This window comes from Polypterus senegalus, chromosome 12, assembly GCF_016835505.1.
Source record: "Polypterus senegalus isolate Bchr_013 chromosome 12, ASM1683550v1, whole genome shotgun sequence".
In the NCBI taxonomy this organism is placed as follows: Eukaryota; Metazoa; Chordata; class Cladistia; order Polypteriformes; family Polypteridae; genus Polypterus; species Polypterus senegalus.
The window spans coordinates 80,705,576-80,727,927 of NC_053165.1; the positions used below are offsets into that span (position 1 = coordinate 80,705,576).

Sequence of the window (22,352 nt, forward strand, 5' to 3'; positions counted from 1 at the left end):
GAGATTATTTTCCGTAAAGCTGTTGGTTAACGAGGTAACGCGTTAACGAATGTTTTATACAGCAGTGTTACGCATTCAAAGCAATTGGGTGCTAGTTTTCAAAGCCCGAAACACCGAGTTGTTAGTTGCATTAATTTAACGACGTTTGACGGGCACATAATAGCAAAACAGTTATAAAGGTCGACAAAAAAGCAAGGCGACAATTACGGTATCTAGTCTCACACTGTCACGATGGCTCCATTAGCGGCCCCAGCTCCGCGCTGGAAGGAAAGGCGCTGCGGAAATGTGGCAGAAAGGCAAAGACGCGTCGTACTACAGCAAATCGGGCTTCCAAGTTCAAGCTCAAGGTTGCGAGTTTATTTTTTTTTTTCACCAAATAGCTCTCACCAAGTTAAAACCGAATAATCGAAAAAAATCTTAACCTCTCACCGCAAAAAAGGAGGGCCTTACTTCGTAAGTGCCGTGGCATACTGAAAAAGTAGGGAGGGAGAGGGAGAGAGAGAGAGAGAGAGAGAGAGAGAGCGAGAGCGAGGAAAAAAAGAACTTATTCCAAACTTTGTGCAACTTTCACTTTCAGCCTCAAAGGCGGGGTTACAGTTCAGCGTGGAGCAGAGGGGAAGGCGAGCAATTGCAATGCTGCTCCACAGCAAACTTACTTCCAAGTTAAATAAGCTCTCCAACATTTTTTCCAAAAATAACTAAACTATGTACTCCCCTTACTGCCTGACACAGGTAATATGTCGCTTTTTCTTTGCTTGCCTTTGTGTTCGGTGTTTGTGTGTACGACTGAGTGTGTATATTTTTTGTTTTTTGCAGACTAAGTTTTGCAGCTATTTTACTGCACTCTTCATGCTGATACTTTCTGGACGGCGTTGTATGTAGGGGGTGGGGGGCATAGGAGTGATCATGGCATCGTTCCAACGGGCTCGCTGTTATACGTTTCATTGCACATGGTTTGAGACAGAAAATGGCGCTTCTCCCAAATCGTTTTAAATAAAATACTATAGAAGTGTCTTTATCTATTTTCTGTAAATGATGCTACTATGTAACTCATCTTGTAAATAGGAATGCAAGGAAGTACGTGGAATACTTTTTTGTGCTGGCGAGGAGGTGGGGTGGGGAGGGGGGTCGGAACCGAAGAGTATTCTTATGGAGCCGGTCTTTTGTGCGATCGTGGCTGTGATCAGGGAGTTTGAGACGAGAGTTGGTGGCGCATTATAAGCAACAAAACTTTGCAAGATCTTTTGTATGAATCCGCTTTCTAGTCTTATTTAAGACACGCCGATTAAGGTTTATGTTAATTATTGCTTAGTTTATTAGATTTCACTGGGGGTAAAGAAAGAGGATGAAATATCGAGAGCAGGATATTTTGTAAATGACGGTCTTGAGTTGCATCAAAGAGTCCGTGGCTCAGGTAGGCGATGATTTGTGGCTTATTTGTCGTTTTAAAAGGGTAAAGGGCAGCCGTATAGATACATTACCTCTTCTTTGCAAGACTCCAATTTATCAAGCAGTTTGGCCTGTTACAGTTTGAAAAGTAAAAGACAATTAATTATATGCATCAATAGAATAGTAAATATCGGAACAGGATTTGACGTGTTTTATAATAAGTCAATTATTTGCCACAAAAACCATCGAGCCAGTAATTGAAAAAACGACGTATTATTTAGTGCTGTGTTTAAAGAAATAAAAAGACGGCGTTCACGTGTTTAAAGACAGGCCATGGGGATCTCAGTGCTATTAGTTTTTTGCCTAACCTTGTGCGGACAGTTTTAAATCCGAGTGGACGTGTGGTCCAGACTATCTGGCCGCCATCTAACCAGTAAATTTGAAATGCGTTTCTGGCTCATAGCTGAGTGTCACGTTTCCTTTAGAATTAAAAGTCGTCCAGAAGAAGGCATACGAATGACTGGGTTCTGTTCGCTGGTCATTGTCAGTCTTGCCATATTTGCACTGTATGTCCTTGTGGAGTTCTAAAAATGTAAATCGATAAAAGGTGCGCATTTTTTTGTTATATAAAACACGCACGTAATAAGTTTTGTGGGGGTTGGGGAGATTGTTTGGTGGCAGGGTGGAGGTGCATAACATACGTCACTTTTAAGTAAACCTGCTGTACAGTACTGTATATGTATAGGGGGGAAAGGACAAGTCAAATTTCGGAGACATGATTAGAATTTGAACTTTGCATATGATATGCATGTTTAAATAGAGTGGATAGAAGCGATGTTTTGTGTACTTAGTCAACTAAAATTTTAAGAGGTCATTTTAGGTTTAGGTTACGTACACCTTTGGTGCACCTCGACCGCTATGTGAAACGCACCGTCTAAAATCGATGTCATTTACAATTCACATCAAATAAACGTTGAAAAGGTTTTCATGTGCCAGATGTGGCATGCGTGTTTTGCTTTACGTAAATTTTATCAGTTCCCTGTGAAGTTTTTACTAAGCACCAACGACGTCTTGTCGTGTGCTTCATTATAATCTACGTGGCATGTGTGAATTCAAGCTTAATTTTCAAGGTCTGTAATAATTATAACTTTTTTTCTATTTTATTCAAATTATAGCGATATCTAATGCACACGAAAAGCGCTGAAATATGCCGCGTTCCACTTTAAGGCCTTATTGTGGTTCCATTTCAAATGGGACTCAGTAAGATGTGCTTGACTTTTCATCAAGTAAAGTTTGGCTTCTAGCAATAGAAAAATGAGTGGAAAATCGAGAAATACAACACGTCCGTCCGCTTTGTAACACCACTGAGGCTTTATACTTGAATATTCTTTAATGTATGCGGTGGGATGCTATCTGAGAGAGTGGAATTCTGTGTACATGAGAAAACGTTCAAAATTGCTTCCATATATTCTTGTTAAATCCATCTACTCGCAAAATGTGTTTTCCGTATTTAAGTAAGTTTAGTAATAATAGTAATGAAAAATACTTGGGCAGAAATGCATTATTAGTGATTTAAGAAAAAATATGCATTTATGCTTCAGTGACTTTAATTTGCAACATTTTCTCAACTAAAATTACTTGCTGGCTTAGAATGTAATGGTGCTTTATAAAGTTACTCGCGTTATCATTTTTACTTTTATTCAAATGTAAACATACTCTGTGATAAAACTGAAAAACGTAATTATTTGATGTTACAGCCTTTTATTTGATGCCATGAATCCATCTATAGGAATCCGCAGGATGTTAAACCTATTGCATTTTAGATGAAGTAACTTGCTGGAGCTTGAAAGAAATAATTAGTTATTATGCATAACAATTGTGAGCATTTGTTTTAATGTAAAAAAGTAAGGATATTTACTCCAGAATAGGCCAGAAGCTTTATTTTTAAGTTAGTTTCATCATTTATCATATTGTTTAGCTACAGCAGAAATCCTGCCTTTTTGTTTAAACCTAAATAGAAGCATTCCAGACCAACCTGTAGAGTTGTATGCCAGGAGAACACAGCGTGAAAAAAACAAGCTTCATTGATGGAGCTTGTCTTAAAATATAAAGTTTTATTTTCAAATGCTTTAATGCCTTCTGTTTAGTTGTAGTTTACAAATATAACGTATTTCTAATTTTTTTTTTTCTTTTCGGTAGTGTACTGCACAATAGTCCAGATTCAGTTTTAATTTTAACCATGCCTTGCTCCATGGTTTAATACAGTTGTAAGCCAAGATTCTATTAAAGACCTGAAAAAAGTCTCATAAAAGTGCAGCCTAGGCATTTTTCTGCAAAAATTTTATAGCTAACAGATTTTTATTCAATATTAAAAAAAATCTCTTGTGGCTTCCTGGAATTAATAAGCCATATTAAAATGATTTTCCAACAAAATATAATCTCAGCAGAGTTTAAAAATTGTGGAACGAACACTTTTTTCCATTAATTAAAATTAATTGGCAGCAGCAGACGCGTTCATATACACAGATACTAGTGTAAGGTTTCACACAGCAGACCTTAACACTAATATAAAAGTAATATGAACAGTTTCACCTCCTGTATCTGATAATCAAGATCATAGCTGGATTGTTTACCTACAGTTATTAAAAGCCATTTTGAATAGTGTTTACTGAAGCTTTGTATTCAATTTTATTTTCTATGTCAAAAACCAAGACATAATTTGTCAAGATATTTTTTTTCACAACTCTAGCATTAAGATCTTCTATATGAACAGTTTACACAAGCTGGAAACTCTTATCTGTTTCTCCCAAAGGCTGCCGATGCGTACAGTAAATGAAAATAATTTTGGGGGACTTTGTATTTTCCAGAAAGGAACGTATTTAATGCAGGCTGAATAATATATGCAAATCAAACCAAGCTGTTCAAAGACTAATTAACGCATGCCCTTAATGCTGACAATCTATAATTCTATAGAAATCAAAAGCAATTAACTAAATCTGAATAGGCAATTCAGTTAACCCCTACCAGAAGTATATTTAAATCTGTAATGTGGTGTGTTGTAAAATAGAGTTTAACTTTTTGAAGAATTGATGTGTTTCTATGCTAGGATGGGCCTATTTCCGTGCACAAAAGGCGCAGTCCTCTGGAATGCTTCCTCTAGATATGTGTCATATTTTTATAGCCCATTTTAAATGCAATTAATAATTTATACCAGATCTGAAGCCAGTAAGGGTACAGATGTAAACAACTGGCAATAAATTATTAATAAGGATAAAAAGCTTTGCTGGAATGCTTGTTGACTACACATGGGCTGTCTAATGGATTGAAGGCGTGGATTAGGAAATTAAAAAGGTATAAGGACATTTAATGCCTGATTTGTCAGCCGCCTGGGACAACAAGTGGAGTTATTTGAAGTTTTCTGGTACATGATAATGGGATATGTGCATTGTAAGCCTGGGAAAAAGAAAAGGGGAAAAGGCTTTATGTTTGATTTTCCCCATATCTCTATGAAAGGTATAATTTTAAGGACTGCTAATCATGACAGAATTACTATTAATACTACTTATTATTGATTAGTGTCCATGTATTTAACAAGTATAAAATAAATAACACACCACATAATATTCTCATGATTGATAATGTCAACAATGGAGTGTTAAATGTCAGGTACAAGTTAGCTCCTTTTGTTTATATAATGACATCCACCTGCCACCACACTAATTCTAGACAACTTTTGAGTCTGAAACAGAGACCGCTGTGTTAGGAATGAAATAAAATGTAGAAAAGCTTTGTTATTTAGTTCTACTAGTGCTATTTTGCCTATAGCTGCTAAAATGATACAGGCTGGACAGGGGCCAATAAAATGGCCTGGGTTCTATGCTGCTAGCGCAGCAACATTGATAAAACATTGTTAAAAATTGCCATTTCTCCACAAGCTTCCTGAAAAATAATTTCCCATTAACTGATTCTCATTGCATTTCATATTCTAAATATGTCACAAGTATTAAATCATTTGTATGTTATACTAAACCTAAGATCAACTTGATTAGGAAAATCAACTTTTGTATATACTCTTCATTTTTAGGTACTCTTAAAGCTACAACTTGCATTGCAAGGACGGGTATCCAAAATAGCCAGTGATACTGTTAAATAGTTGTTTTTAAAAAGGATTGTCTCTCGGAGTGTAATTTTACAATTAACAATATTAATATAGCAAACTGTTATTCTGCTGTAGTACTGTATATGACAAAATATTTTGGTTAATTCTGTTTTTTTAATTACATTTTGTCTAGCTTACTTGTATAATGGCATATCACAAGCCTTAGTTTTTCTCTTATATTTTCTATTGACATATGGCAACTGCATTGAATCTATCAGTAATTTGCAGGTAAAATTTTATTTAACTGCATGCAAGTTTGTGTTAAAGTTAACCATAAACAGTTCTGTACTAAATGCATGAAAGCATTGGTAAAATTTAAAGTAACTATAATTACATTGAACTTTGAAAAAGGTGTATTTATAAATTATATGCATGTGAATTTCATGCTTTAGTTGAAGTGACTTATGCACAGAATCAGACAGGCCTTTTGTCCTTGTAGTTAGCGACCAGTAACAAAAAGTATAAGCAACAGGGAAAATGCTGAAAGTGATTAGAGTTGAGGTGAGATATTGCAGTGTGATTTATGATGTACAGTACATATAAAAAATACATGTTAAATTACCATTTTATGGATGCGTTTATGTATTTGATTGAATTTTGTATCAATATCAATTTGTATATACTCTAAAAAAAACTACCAATGACAAAGAATGAAGTTATCTCTTTCATTGTAAAATACAGATTTAGTGTTTAGATTATATATTTAGAGTGTCACATGGGACCTTTTCTGTAAAAAGCAAAATTCTGCTTTAGTATATTTTATTTTAAGTGTTGTATTATTCAAATTAACGACTTTGTGACTACTGTGGTGAAAACGACAGCAATGGGCTTGGAAAACTTCAGTGTATCCTTACTGAACATTTTTAGAGGACTGCAGATTTGCAGTAAAACACTGTACACACAGATATATATATATATATATATATATATATATATATATATATATATATATAAAACATTGCGCCGTTGTAATCTGCCCACTTGTATTTTCTGTGCTGCCCCCTCTCATTTTTCTTTTTATATTATTTCTGTTGATTAAGGCATAAACCCATGAATTTGGGTTTCTTACGAAACCTGCGAACCCGTGCAAGAGAGCAAATTCACAGTATCCTCGTGTGTGTATACAGCAGGTCTTTGTTACCCTCAGAGCAGCACAACAGTATACAGTGTGCCATATATTCTAGACTTTTTAAATTACTTGGATTACACGCCCGCAAACATATGTGGTCATACCATTTTGGCGCTTGTTTTAAGATGCTGTAGAAATGAGAGACGGACACTGACCCTGCGTGTTGCTCTTGTTGTCAAATTTTGTGTCATGTACCTTTTCCGAGTTGATTTAGCGGGACAGTCCAGAAATCACTAGCTGGTCTGAAGGCTGTTGCGTTGTAGTTTACTTAATCTGGCCCACGCACTAATTATATAGTTGTTAGGAGTATCTTATTTCAGCTGTAAACGTGGAGGACGGTCAAAGTGATAAATTGCTGACCACACGCTGTTTTATTATACAGCCGCGTACGCATTAAATGTGTGCTATTACCAGTTTATCAGTTTGCAATGCCTGAAGCGCTGGGTAATGAATTAAAAGAAACGTTGCGTTAATTATTTAGCGCCGGTATTAAAAGCAAGCGGAGCGACTTAACCCTCTCTTTACTGCATCATCCTGAAGAAAGATTGATACATTTGAGGTTAATTTTCAGCCCTGGCCGTATTCAGAATTTTTGCGTATTTTCGTCTCATACTTAACCTGCTTTTTCTTTCGTATGAGGGCTCATCCGCGTGAAGGGCTGTCTTGTGTCATCGGAGATTTAATTGCGCAAACAAAAGAAGCAAAAATAAAAGGAACTGTTCTTCGCGAAATGAAACATGTGAACCGAATTTTAGCTCTTTCAGGTAGAGCCCCTAACTCTGGAATGGGCACATCTGGAAATGTGAAAATACATGCGACAGTGTGGAATCGATTACAAATCAAACAAGAAATCGTGTTTAAAAGTATACACCTGGGAAAGGAAGAGCTATATAGCGCACTGCGCAAGTAAACCATTTCCGCGATTCGAGATTCTTTTTGAGAAGTGCGTGGTCTTCGTTTCAACAAATGTAGGGTACTGATACCCCGTAACCATTAACCATGATGAAAAGTGGCTTATATACTTAAAACGCTGTCAGTATATTAAAAGATTCACCAAGAAGGTTGCAGAATTTGGGTAGTAGTTTTTCGGTTTACAGTTCACTGTAGTTCCAAAGACACTTTCAAAGGATATGAAGCTTAATTTTGCATCATTTAGATTTTCCTACATCTTCCTAATACGCTTTGTATCACGTGCTGATTTGTGGTCCATTTTTTGTAGTTTGAAAAAAAAAATAGTCGCTAAGATTTTTTTTAAAGATGGTAAATATTTTCCCATATGAAATTATACAGCTCGATCGATAAGTGGCTATGCATTAAACACTAACATTATATGAAAATGAATAATAATATGAGAATGTCTTGAAAACTCCGCTGTTTACTGCTAAAAACCCTAGAAGGAGAACACTGAGCCTTAACGGATCATTACCACACCTCGCTCGAGCCTATGAACCTGCTTAGTTAAACGTGTGTGTGTGAAAATCACGACACATGACAGATTATCGATATCAGATTTTTTTTTTTTTTTGCGCACTTTGGATGATTTATACGGTCCTAGAAAATGTGCGTGTTGTATTAATATTTGACTGTTTGTATGGACGCGGGAACCATGTCGCCAAGTACGGTCTGCACGTAAATATCTAGCTGAGTGCAAATCTCAAGTGCTTCATTTTTAACCACTATTTTTCAAAAATTTATATCATAACAAGATTGTGTATCATAAGACATAACATAGTGTACCCTAATACCGCATCACCATAACTTTTAATAAGTTAAATACATAAACAAATTTAATTTTATATTTTGTCACACCACCTAATTTGTTTGAGGTTGCTGAGTTAACAAGTTTAAAATAAACTTTTTTTTTCTGCCACTTTTAAGACTTATAACATCCAAGTAGATATGGTATAGTGTTATTGGGTGGCATCTCTAAAAAATGTAATAGGAGGTGCTTTCAATGTAGTTTGTGTGTTCTCCCCATGTCTATGTTGTTGTTCTGTCATGATTTAAAGGTCCATTAGCTTGACTGATTGCAAGTCACTGAATGTGCCCTGCAATAGATTGGTGTCTCATCAAGGTGACTTTTCTGCCTTGCAGCATTTTCACTAGTGAATCTGTAGTAAACCTGAATTTATGTGAACATATTTCATTGACTGCACTATTTGTAATGAGTAAATAGTGCAATGAATCCTGAGATCCTTTGAGATATCAGGGTAATTCCAAATTTGAATTATTTGAGCTTGACCACTAATACCAATCTGGTAAGTTTGTTTTGATTGGGTGCATGATGTGCAAGGTAGGAAGTTTGATCAGTCAGTTGAGATATATATGTCAACCTCTACCCAAGATCATCACACAAAGTTGCATCTGCCTGTATATTTTAGGATTCAGTACCTTAAACTGTTAAAAAAACACACCAGTTCTCCAGAAAACAAGGTTATATGGTCCAGGTTCTTTTGAATAAAATTTTATGCCATCATCAGTTAGGCCCATCTCAGTATTAACCTTAACCACTTTTGCAAACGCAGAATGTTTATCGTGAGCAAATTTTAGAAAAAAAATGCCTCTTTATTAAAATGCATGTAATGGGTATTTTACCAAAATATATCTATTTTATCAAAGTTAGTAAATGCTGATTTCTAAAACCATTGACTGTCTGAAAGTCACAGTGGGGGATTAGAAAACACACCTAGCCTGTGGGTAATGACTCTTGCTGACAGTTTTGCTATTTTGTTTAACTAGCCCTTTGTTTAGATGTGGGTACCTTGTTGAAATCACTAAGGAAGATTTTCTAATTAACGTAAGTGTTTAAACATGTACCCCAAGATTTATTGCGGCTTGCGACTGATAGATTTCTTTGGGTCAGATGTATTTGCAGATATGTTTCTGAAACTTGGGTATTATTATAATGTTAAACATAGTTGCACACCTTCAGAATGTAATTACTATGACTACTGATAACAAAACTTTTGTACCTAAATACTATTATGCTCAAAAGCATTAGTCAAAATCACATTTTGGGTTAGTTTATTCTGATATAGCAGATCTCACAGCTCATAATTTTAATAATAAAATGTGCAACGCAGTAGTACCTTATGAAGGACAGGCCATGTTCTGTCACTTGTAGAAGAAGTGATAAGAATTGTATATGCAAGTCCAATGTTTAGAAAATCGAATTGAGGTGTTTTGTATTCTGACAAAGCTGAATTTGCAGATGATTGATAGTTTGTAGATGACTTCCATAGAGCCCAGTGTTTAAAGTGTTAAATTGATTTGTGCCATTAAACTTTTATTGGTTATTATTAACATCATGTAAATACTGTTGCTAAAAACACTTATGTACATGTTGCTGACAAAACTGATGTACATGTGGCAGAACTAACTGGTTATGGGGGTACTGTGGCCAAAAGCTGCCAACAACAACTTTAGACATTCCTTTATACCGATGTACAATTTACACATCTTTATTAGAAACATATACACACCATAACAAATTCTCTGCAAGTCTTTATATTGAAGCTTTAATGTTAACTACACTAGATTTTATTTCCTGCTCAAGTAAGTTGTTCTGCTAAATTAATGACTGTAGGTTATGGCCAATGCTAATCTTCTGTCCCTGCCCTTGTAATGATATCCTGATTATTTTTCACAATTTTCAAAGATTTTTTTTTTTTTTTATTGAAATCACACAACATTCCAAACAAACAGATCAATTTTACAAGAATAGAATTGAAAACAAATCAACCCCCACCCATGAGAAAGAGAGCATAGGCAGCAGAATAAAACTTAAACCTAGTAAAAATAAGTAAATAGATAAATTAATAAGTGAATGTAGATGAATGTTGAAGAAAAATAAAGTTTTTTTTAACATTAAACAAATACCTTTCATTTACTTTTAAATACATGACTGCACCCCTCTTTCTTGTCTATTTGTAACTTACTGAAACAATATATAATACTTAATGTAAAATGTATTAATTTGCATTTAAGCGAATAAAATGACATATGCTGCTTTAATTATTCACACTAAAGTCAATCAGTAGTGTGCTTTTAATATTTCAGCCTCCCTGGGAACTTTTCCAAAATGACTGGACAATATTTTATCAGTGAATTTATTGCTTTCATATGAAACATTTCACTAGAAAACTTGATCTTGTAATTAATATGCTGAATCACCAGTAATTTGGATCATTTGCTCATTCATCCATTATCTGGACCCCATGGTCCATATTTACAACTGCTTGGAGCCAGAACCAATCTCAGTAGCATCAGACAGAATGTAGGAACATGGACTGGGTTAAGCATATTCTTAATTCTGCATTGTAAAAGCCATTTTAAATTTCCAGGAAAACATTCAGCATTGCATTAGTTAAAGTTTAGCTGTGGGTTTTTAACTTAAAAAGTGGGATGTTTTCAATAAATTCACTATATAGCACAGACTTTCTTGATGAAAACTGTAACCGGTTTGAATTTCCACTGTTTTCTGCCTCAAGCAATAAATGATTCAAATTGTTAAAAATACACTGTTATAGTTATTGCAAAGAAATAAACCTTGACAAACCAAAGTTCATGCAAATATGTTTTTGGCCCTCTCAACTCCATCTCCAGTACATAAGGATGGGATGAATTAGAGCAGCTGTTGTATGGATTAAAACCTAATAGGACCAGAGTCTGAATCAACATAAATGTGTTTTTTTCTTTCAGTAATTAAAAGCAAACAAAAACAGGGAACCCAGAGTTAATTACCAAAAAAAGAAAAAAATACAGCTATAAGCAGATGATGCGCCTGAGATAGTTATGTGCAAAACATTTTTTTAAACAGAGGTATCTTGGACATTTAGTTTTTAAGTTTGCTTTTGGGTGCCAATTTGTGACCATGAAGTAGATTCACTGGGTTCGAGGATATTTTGTGCATCAAGGATGGTGCGCAATGTTTAAGATACACTGCATACAGTACGTAAACACATAAAAAGAGCTTGAATTGCATAACTTGGAAGTTAAAAGCAGAAATTTGAAATCACTACAAGAGCAAAGGCAACACTTGCATGCATTTTCCCTATTTCCTCATACTCTTTTTGTCCTTTGCCTGGCAAATGTTATCGGTTTTCAACTGCCCTTGGCTGCCCTTTCAGTTTTCTGAGCTCCAGCATGGCTCTAAGATGCCCTAACCTTCTGATATGTGGCTGCCAGCAGCCCTAGCATTACGACTGCTTGGCGCATTGTGCAAACTGGTGGTAAGTGGACTGGTGAGGATAAATGAGGCTTTCGCCTCAAACATAGAAACAGAAAAAAGACTGCAAAGGTTTAATGATCTTAAAGTGTTTACTGTATGGAAATATTTTAAAAGGTGTTTAATATAAAAACAGATTAGTTACAAAATTATAAAGAGGTAGGTATGTAAGTTATCCTGTCTCAGCTCAGTCTTTAACCGTATAAAGTGCATGCTGTCCCAGTATTTAATTTTACAATTTTTGGCTTGTGATACTATAACATACAGTATATTAATGAAGAAAATGTCTTTTTTTTAAATAAATGAGAAAATAATCAAAGTAGCAATGATATGTTTGATGGAAAAAAAAAATATTAGAGTGTACTACACAATATTTAAGGCTCACTTTCCAGCACTGAACCTGTATGTTCCTCAGTGAATCACAATCTATCGGTGAAAAAAATTGCTGTAATAAACAAATGTAATATATTTATAAAGTGTTTCAAATTAAAGTTGCCTTGTAAAAGTGTTATATGTGTAGGTGCTGCTACCTTTTGCCCGAATGCTCTTGGACTTGCATTAATCAATCTTGCGCAAGGATCTAACTCTTAACTTTTATAGCAAGACTTGTATAAGTATGTATACTAGAAAGTTTTATATGTAGGTGTACAGTTCAGATTTTTTAAGAGGTGCTCTACTGCTTTATACTTTTCACGTTTTCATTTATTTTTATCATTTTAAAATTAAACTCACTGTAGAGAGAAAAGCATTACTTTCAAAATAAGCAGTTTAATCAGGTAGCTGCTAGGATCCTGAGACCAAAGTATTATTTTTTATGTGCACCATTGCTTTTTCTGCATATTGGAGGGTTTTTGTTATTTGATAGGTAGCTTGCAACTTTAACGAAAAATTCACAAACAACTTTGTTTTTTACACTGATGGGAATAACCTGGAATAGCCTAGGTTTTTTCTCTCTGTCTGATCCATGGTTTAGTGTTGCATTGGTTTTTGAATTTGACCACACCATAAAATGTTAATCCAGCTGCAGATTGTTCTAAAAACTGTAAAATATGAAGAAATTTGCACTTTATGAAGTAATTTAGAAGTACGCTATTGAAAAGAGGCTAAATGATACAGAGATAGTTGTAATTGACTTTCTAACCCCATCTGCTCACTGGTACCACTACCAGTCTATATGTCTAAGTGGAGTGTCCGCAAGCAGTTGGGGGTGTGGGAGTGTGAAAAATATGAATCTCTTCAGTTGAATGGTTTTTATTTAGAAAGGGTAACTCATGCAGCCTCTTGTATGAAATGACACAAATGTGTTTCTGAGTTAACCTGCTTGCAAAATGATACATTTTGCATGATTTGTTTTTAAGGCTTAGTGTTAAAGCATATTAAGAGGATAAAGCAGTGGACTTGACACATTTATTCGTTACTGTGCTTGTACTTTTCTAAATTTTTATTTCATCAAACCATAGCTACATAAACAGTATTTTATTAAAGTGAGGTTTTTGATGTCCACTATGAAAACATAAGCACTGGCCTCCAAGTTACCTACTGATTATCAGAATTACATTTAATGCCATAAATTCCACCTTGTGCCCAGGATGATCTATGTAAACAAGTTATAACAGGATCCCAAATCATCTTCTTCATCATTATCTTTTGCCACAACTAGTTTCTTTGGTTACCAACTAATTTTGGTATGTATTTGCCCAAGTTATTTTATGCACTTTGCACATTTTAGATCATTTACAATTTATTTTGTAACCAATTGTTGGGCAAGTCTTCAGACAAAGGCAGTGTGATTTGTCTGTACTGGACACTAGTTGCTAGTCTGCCTGGTTAAGGAAACGTGCAGATTTTTGCATGATAGTTGATCATCAGACAGTTTTATGCTAAAGCACATTTGTTCGTCTGGTTTATCTGTGTGCCTGCACAATCTGCCAGGTGGTTTGACGAAGTTTGGATCCTTTGGCCAGTTAGTAAAACATCATTTAACTTGCAGCTGTTCAAATGGGTGTCCATCTAGCATTAGAAATTAGGCTGAAATGGTGGCACCAGGTGCCTTGGCGGGCTTCAGCCAAAACTGTCCTCCAGGCCAGACTGCTTGGACAGAGACGCTGCAAACAGAAATGGCAAGATCACTGCTCCCTTTCTGTAACCTTTGTGCCTCTGCCACATTATTTTATGCCAGAAATGAAGTTCTTCTTTTTTGGAGGGTGCAGTTTGCTGAGAGGGGCATCCTTATGCTGAAATTTCCAATACATGCTGAATGTAATTTTTTGGATTTGTTGTCCCAGTCAGACTTTGCAGCAAAATCACCATTTAACAAGGAAAATATTGAAATGACATTGTGTGTGTAGTAAGTCAACACAGTTTTAAGTGGACCTCATCTTGCTTTAGAAACAGGCAATTTTTTAAAATATTGATGTTGCAGAAAGTTATTTGGTCTCTCTTGTCATCAAGATTACCTTCATCCAACGATCCTTTACCAGATCTGTTTAATTTATTTTAGGTTGACAGAAAGCCCCAGTCCACCCTAGCAGCATCGAATGCAAGGCAAGAACCAACCACTCACTTATATGCAGCCATTTTCACTTTTATTGGGTAATATAAACTGTGGTACCCAAAACTTCTAAATGTCTCACTTCAAAGCCTTAAGTTATACATTTAGACAAATGCACAGTCTGCTGTGTGTTTCAGTAATGTATGGGGAGTTCACCCTGTTTCTGTTCAGATGCATCCATTCGCATTCAAACTGGGACCAAAACACCATAACTATACTGTTGCTTCAGAATAGAGAGAATTTCATTGTTTTGAGTACTACTTGAATGCATTTTAACATCACCCTTGCCAACTAAATATCTAATTTAGTAGATTGATCTACAGTACAGTGAGGCATACTGGGAAAAGAACTTTAAGAAATAAAGGCTGCATGATTACTTATGAACTTTTAATGCTGTGAACAGGTCTGGAAAGAGTGTAATACTAATGTTAACAATGAATGGTGAAGTATACAATTAAAGCTGCATATTTCTTTAAAAGAGCTTTGTGACAGTATTTACTATTATGGTAATACATAAAATATATATTAGATTTATTTTGTATAAAAAGTAATATGACAAATCACATTAAAATAGTTTAATGAGGATGCTGACAATTCATTGCCATTTTTGTTCTTGATTATTTTGTAAACTACTGCGTGATTGGGATTGCACCAATACGCAGATTCCAGAACAATACAGATAATCATTATTTCCAGCGTCATATCTGTGCAATCCCATATTATTATCAATATTTATTATTTTCTAATTTTTCTGAAATTTGTTTATACACAAATTGAAGCTGTTTCTTAAGACGTTAATGAGGTAAATATTTTATAATTTTTATTTTATTAAAAATTTGTACCTTTGTTTTGGTGTTTTAGACAAAAACATGGTGTAATGCAGACATGAATATCAGTGTATGGAATATGCTTTCAGAATGTTTTTACTGATTATTTCACCTTTCTTACAATATCAACTTACTATGGAGCAGTAGGCAGCAAAACAAACAGCAAGGGTTTTTCACTTTTAGCTTTAAGATAGGCTATATATATATATATATATATATATATATATTTATTTTTTTTTTTTTTTTGTATTAACTCCTTATTGTAATTCAACCAAAGAGAAACTAGGTGGTTAGCACTCTGTGGCTTTGATGTCCCTAACCTCCATTGTATTTATTGATTTCATGTTTGGACTCTAATATTGTTCACTTGTTAGTAAGATAAAGCCTTTTCTCCTCTGCTTGTGCTATGCTTCTTCCTTTGTTTCTCTGCCTAAAATATTACTTTTTTTTTATTTTCACTGTGAAATGCTATGTGATTCAACACAGGTCAGGTTAATCATATGTTTCCTTAGAACAGTTGATAAAAATGCAATCAATCAATCAATCAATCAGTTAATAAATAGTAAACATAGCATGCCTCATACCTGTATGTATACTGCACCTATGAGGTAGGCAGGGTGGTGCAGTGAGTGTAGTGGTTAGGACTTTGAGGTTGTAGGTTCAGATCCCACTACTGACACTGTGAGACCATAAGTAAGTCTCTTCGTTAGCTTGTGCTACACTTGGAAAAAAATAAAAAATAAATCTAACCAATTGTATCTTTCAGATGTTGCATGTCACCTTGGATAAAGGTATTAGTCAAGTAATAATAATATATGTGTTTATAGAAAATGTGTTCTTATGATTGACTGTTAAGCAACCTTATGACCTTTGGGTAGAAAGTGTCCCTGAATCTACTGGTGCGAGTGGCAATGGCCCTGTACAGTTTGCCAGTAAGAAAAGCAGCTGTGCAGGATGGCTAAGGTCTCTCATTATACTGTTTGCTTTTTTTTTTAAGATGCCAAGTTTTGTACATGTCCTGAATCAAAAGCAGCTGTGTCATAGTAATGTTCTGTGCCTTCACCACCGTTCGCAGTGCTTTAATTTTTTGAGCCAAGCAAGTGCCATACAAGGATGTGATGCAACCAGTGAGGATATACTTTACTGTGCACCTGTAGATGTTTGTGAGAACAGATGAAGAAATGTGAGCTGCCCTCAGATATCTGAGGAATTAGCAGTGCTGGTCAGCCACTTTGACAAAAGGTTAAATGTTTTGTGCCCACTTTAATTCATTAGTGGTAGTCACTCCAATAAATTTAGAGCTCCTCACCATTTTAACAGCATCTCATAAATTGGCAATATGGTTTGTCCTTTGCTTTATTATGATTAGCTCCTTGGTTTTGATTACATTAAGGGTGAGATTATTGTCCTGGCACTACTAGACCCCATTTCTATAAGCCATCTCATCATTGTTTTTGGTCAGGCTTGTGAAAGTGTTGTCATAAGAAAATTTAATTTGGAGGTGGACCTGTCAGAGGTGAACAAGGAGTACAAAAGGTGGCCTTGTGGACATTAACTCATTTAAAAATCCTCCATGTATACCATATACATAAAAAATGCAGGATGGTGCTGCAGTCAATCGATTGGCGGTACAGAAAGCATTCTGTGGGTCTGGAAGAAACAAATGATGATGATATTGTATTAGGTTTTACTTTGTAGTCCATAAGCATCCCTAACCCCTGCCAAAATGTGAACATTTAGCCAGTTTGATTGTTTTTCTGAGTTTGTACCTGCACTTCTTGTATGTTCTCATATCACCATTTCAAAATACACTGGTGTGTGCTTTTAGTAAATTCTTCATATCAGTGGTGTTAGTCCTCAGATGCATGGAGAAGTTTCAACTTAATCTGATCATTTCTTATCTTTATGTCTTTTATTAGACTGTATGGCCCTCTAATACCAAAAAAATCACCTGTTTGTTTTCCATCATTGAGTTCTTTGGTATGACCCTGAGCAAGTCACCTCAAATGGCTGTGCTTTTTGAAAAATATATATGTAAATGATTGCACTGTGGCTCTGCAATTATAAAGTGTTCACTATATAAAAAAGTAACACAAAATATTTATTCATTTTAAAACTAAAAATTGCCTAACAGAACAGTTTAATTGCTTTTGAAATATAATGTAGTGAAGAATGTTAGTGGTACAGCTAAGGTGTAAAGCAAATTGTTTCAGAGTTACTCTCCACCACAGAATCGCCATGTGGTGCTAAGCTGCTCATTTCACCTGCCAGTGCCAATATTGTAGAAATATGTAAACAGATATATGTGTTAAGATTATTTGAAAGGTCTTCACTATGAAAGTTGCTATAAAAAAAAAAAAATGTGTTTAATTGGTTTGCAAGGTAGAGTTTAATGGGGAGACACTATATATGATATTACTAGTAACTTTGGTTTTATTTGTCCTTAACAAGCAATTTGTTTCTCTTGTTCATGTAATCCTCACTGGTTCAATCTTCTTTTGTCTCTACTGTGTTCTGCTGCTTATTGTGCTCTTGTGTATGGATTTTGGTAAATGGTTTTGCCTGAAGTCACACTGTTAGATTGACTGGCAACACTATGTGTGGGGTGTCTATATGTGTGGACTCTAGCTCCATGTGACCTTGCACAAGAAAAACAGATACTGAGAATAAAAGGATGGATGACCAAATAGGTTTCCTGAAGTATTTTCCTGTAATTTACTTCATAAACTGTGTCCTATTATAGAGAAAAATATATTTCTTCATAATATGAATTATTGCAGGATGATCTGTAAAAAAATTTCATAAAGTGGGGACAATAAAAAAGCTGGATTATTTTGCACTGTACTATTGAATTTGTTGGATAGTGAAAAATACAAATAATTGTTCGCTGTGATAGGAGTTAACACAATTGAACTGTAAAACATGGTCATATGTGCCACAATTAACCAGAATAAAGTCTTATAAAGCAGACACGGTTAACAGTTCCAAGTCCACTTACTGCTCAAATGTTTCTTGGCAAACTTTAAAAGTATTTGTTTTATTTTGTCTTTACCAAGTCTACCTCACTACTGTATTACCTGTATGTCCTCAGTTAAAAATGTAATACTGCACAGGGCATTTTATTTTTGCTTGGTAAGCCAGTGCATTGGCATGGCTCCAGGTACCTGGTCTCAAATGCCAGTGTGATCTCTGATTGTGCACAGGGTTCTAACCACTTGGCCACCATGCCACTCTATTGCATATCTAGTCTTCACTCAGTAAATGAAGTAAAGTGTTTCAGTGCCGTTAGCTAATCCCACTGTTTAAATATAAAGTGAAGACAATGGCTGTGGAACTTTTTATCTAAACCAAGCTCCTTTAAAAGCCAAACACGCTGCCTGTTTACGACTTTGTACCATCTATGTCTTGCTTTGAACAATGCTTTGTGATGGTATGAAGGGCATCGTATAACACATGCTCTGCAAAAAAAGACTATAAAATTTCTTTACAATTAAAAGTATTAAGCAAATAGTGATTGCTTTCGTTTAAAATGCAATATGGTAAATTGGTTTAAGAAAATACTTTATGATAGTGTAGATAGTGTACACTATTAGATTAAATATATGAAAATAATGATGGTTACTCATACTTTAATATTCTGATTTGACTTTTCTTGATGTTTACTTTGAAAGTTATTATGAAAAAATACACTGAGTGTAACAGTGCTCAATAAATGTGTTCTATAGTATATAGAGTATAATAAAGACTGACTGAATTATCGTGAGTGCTTTGTTAAAATAAAAAGAAATTTACTGTACATAACATTACATAGTGAAGTAACATTGCATTTACTTTACATTTGACAAATAAAAAATGAAGTCCACAAGGGGAAAAAAGACAAAAGTAAGGAGCAACTGAATAGTTGTTCTGCTTTGACCTTTTCTAGAAGGGTATTAAGTAAAAGGCACGGATGGCACTTTTCTTCACATGCTGACCTCAGTTTTAGTGAAACAAGCGCCTTGCTGAGCTGCTCTCACCCCAGCTTCACCCGCATGTCCCAGTATTTGCTGTGTTTTTGTGTTACTGTAGTAACGGCACATATTACATGGTGAGAGTTAAATTAAACAAATGTGTGCTGGAGAAACTTCAGCATGCTTGGAAATAAAAATGTGAAAAACCTGTTACATATTTAGGCAACAGAAAAAAAAACTATATTATCTATCCATTATATACAGACAATTCAACACAGTAAGGCTACATACCAGTTAGCATTTCAACTGCTTATGACAAATTCTTTTAAATCAATCCTAAGCTAACCTACTGTATCCTAAATTTATAAACATATTTTTTATATATGTAAATTTTACTTCATCTATTAGACCAAAAACAATAGCAATACTCTTCAACCACAATCCTGCTAATTAATGCAGCTATGTCTAGTTGGCCACAACCAGAGTTTTCAGGAAGACGGATAGGTGAACTAAAATTTATCCTCAAGTAATAGTACAAGGAAGCCTTCTTTCCTTGAACTATTGAAATTCAGAATCCAAATAGGTGCACAATAAATAATTACAAAGAAAGTACACAGATAAAAATATACTGTATATCCTTTAAAAATAAAAAGCATAGCCTTGATATTAACGCTGATATCCGTCTATATAAAATCTAAACAACAGTAGAAGAGACTACAGGCATTTCCTTCAAAGATGCTTTGCAAATTGTGACCTTTTAATAGTGTGAAAAAGAAAAAAATGCATTTAGCATTAAAAGTCTGCTTACCATAGGGATTTTTCCAGAGTCTTTTTGTTCATTAATTAAAGGCAGTAGCCTCTATTTTTGACAAGAGCTGCCAATTGTAAAAGTTTAAGTGCAATCCAATTTTAATTGCCGTGTAACTGAAGCATTCATTGATTTTAATAATGGAAGGGTAGCAAAGTCTTTATTTCTTGACTCATTAATTAAAATATTGTATAAAAATAAGATGAATACTCAGGAGGGAATATTTTGGTGTCATTACTGTTACTGCTAATTGACTTTTAAGGGATTTTTTTTTTTCAGAAACAATATAATTCAGTTTCAGTATGATATTAGTGACAGCAAAAGGTTCTACAAATATTATTATATGTCCACAAATAATGTATATTAGGTGCAGGTAATTTACACCTTATGTTACTGAAAATTCTCTTTGCTCATTTCAAGTGTTTTTTGAATCTGCCTATACTCCCCAGCATATTAGTATCTATTAAAGAACTTAGAAAGGACTATTTATAGATATTGAGGACTCAAGTTTACTTTTTTTAACTGTGTCATAAATTTCCTAATTTTATTATCTGCTTACACTCCATCTGTAATGACAACACACCTGGAATATTTCAAGACAATTGCTGAATAATGAATAGCGACTTGTTCACTGAATTCCTGTTTAATTATTTGGTGGGCTTAGTTGCACTCTAGATGTATTTTCTTTTTAATTAAAGTTAAGCAGAGCTCATCATCATCTATGAATTCTGAATATCTTTTATTCCATTTTTTGCCTTCTCTATACAGTGCTGTAAATCTTGTCTTTTTTGTTTAATATGGCTTTAATGGTTTTGTGTTCATTGTTTTGTAAGATTTTTGTAAGATATGCACTAAACAAAACCTACTTTGAGAGACTGACTGATGGATCTTCATACTTAACAGTTTATGTAAAAGGTGTGTAAACGGTGTTCAATCTGTTCACCTACTGTATTTTTAAACCCTGGAGGACTTCTGGCAAAATCTTGTTATCTGATCACTCTAAAAAAATATTTCTAGTCCATGTGCCACCAACACTATCATAACTTATACTGACAATTGTTTTGGAAATTGTAATACTCCTTTTAGAAGCTGGCCATTTGCAGTCACAGAATTTATTTTGACTTTAATCCTGACATCCATACATTCATATGTGTTTCTTATTGCCTCACTAGGCTCAATTCAGTGTTGAGTTTTACAGATATCAGTTGTTTTCAAGGGAGAAGTTTCAGAACTACAACTCCTCTTTAGAACTGTTGAAACAATGTAAGTAGGACTCCTCCTTAAATGTGTGTTAGCCATAGAGTAATACAGCTTAAATTGGTACATTTGATACATCTCTCTAAAATCATCCGAGAACTGGATCACACCTATTAGACGTATGACTAGTCACCCTACTAGACATCTATTTTTGCTATGTTATCATAGACCTTAGGTATTTCTATAGATCCTCATTCCCTTACTGCTCTCCTTGTAGTAATTGCAGATGGTAAAGCATACTGATTGATTATTCTGATATAATTGCCTTTGTTAAACTGCCAGATCACCTCCAAATCTTGCTTATTTAGGATACCATGTTTTAATGATGCATTATAATGTACAATAATATCTAAAACTAGAAACAATAAAGTTACCGTAACTGTGGTGAATATATTTAATTGTACAAGATATGGCAGATTATTTTAAATATACTACATCTTTTACTTTTCAGTCCCCAGAGCAGTGTTACATCTTACACATTTTGTGTTGGTCTTTCTACCTACTAATGTTGTATGTGGAAAAAGAAGGTTGGGGGAATTACTGGGAAAAGGATAAAAACTGTGCACATTATCGTATAGTTAAGTATTTGTTGTATATTCATCATTTATGATAATCATGTGAAGCAAAGATAATACTTTTTTAGATGTCTTGGTTGACTATTTTTTTAGGCCCCAAATTATGGATATTACAGTAGATACTTTTTTATGATAAATCCTGCAAATCTAGGTTCTTCCCTCTTTCTGTCAGCTTTTTCATTAACTTCATTAGAGGTGTACTTGGTCTCAAAGTGGGCTGCTGCAGTGACTAAGGTGCCACCTTTGAGGGCTTTCAGGGGATTTGATTTCCCTGCAGCTAATCTGTCTCAAAATAAGGGCTGGAAATACTTCTGCAAAGGCTTTGATTTTATCTGAGATTAGGTAATTTCCTTGGGGAAACCAGAGTTGGAAATTATGAGGCAATGTTCCATCCACTTTGTGCAATGGAATCATGCCATCAAAGTTAGCTGTATATCTCTTGGTTAAGATGCTGGAATTGGTACTGCAAACTACAAGCTG

The 22,352-nt window shown here is 34.7% G+C and overlaps 1 protein-coding gene across 1 annotated transcript in view; it reads left to right on the forward strand.

The window, feature by feature from the left end:
• Positions 1-560: 560 nt before the first annotated feature.
• Positions 561-22,352, forward strand: part of LOC120541180 (nuclear factor 1 X-type-like) — a 255,393-nt gene continuing 233,601 nt past the window's right edge. The window contains exon 1 of the mRNA XM_039772574.1: positions 561-732. Within this exon, the coding sequence (XP_039628508.1) occupies positions 706-732 (27 nt within the window). The 5' untranslated portion in view covers positions 561-705. The remainder of the gene's footprint in view (positions 733-22,352) is intronic.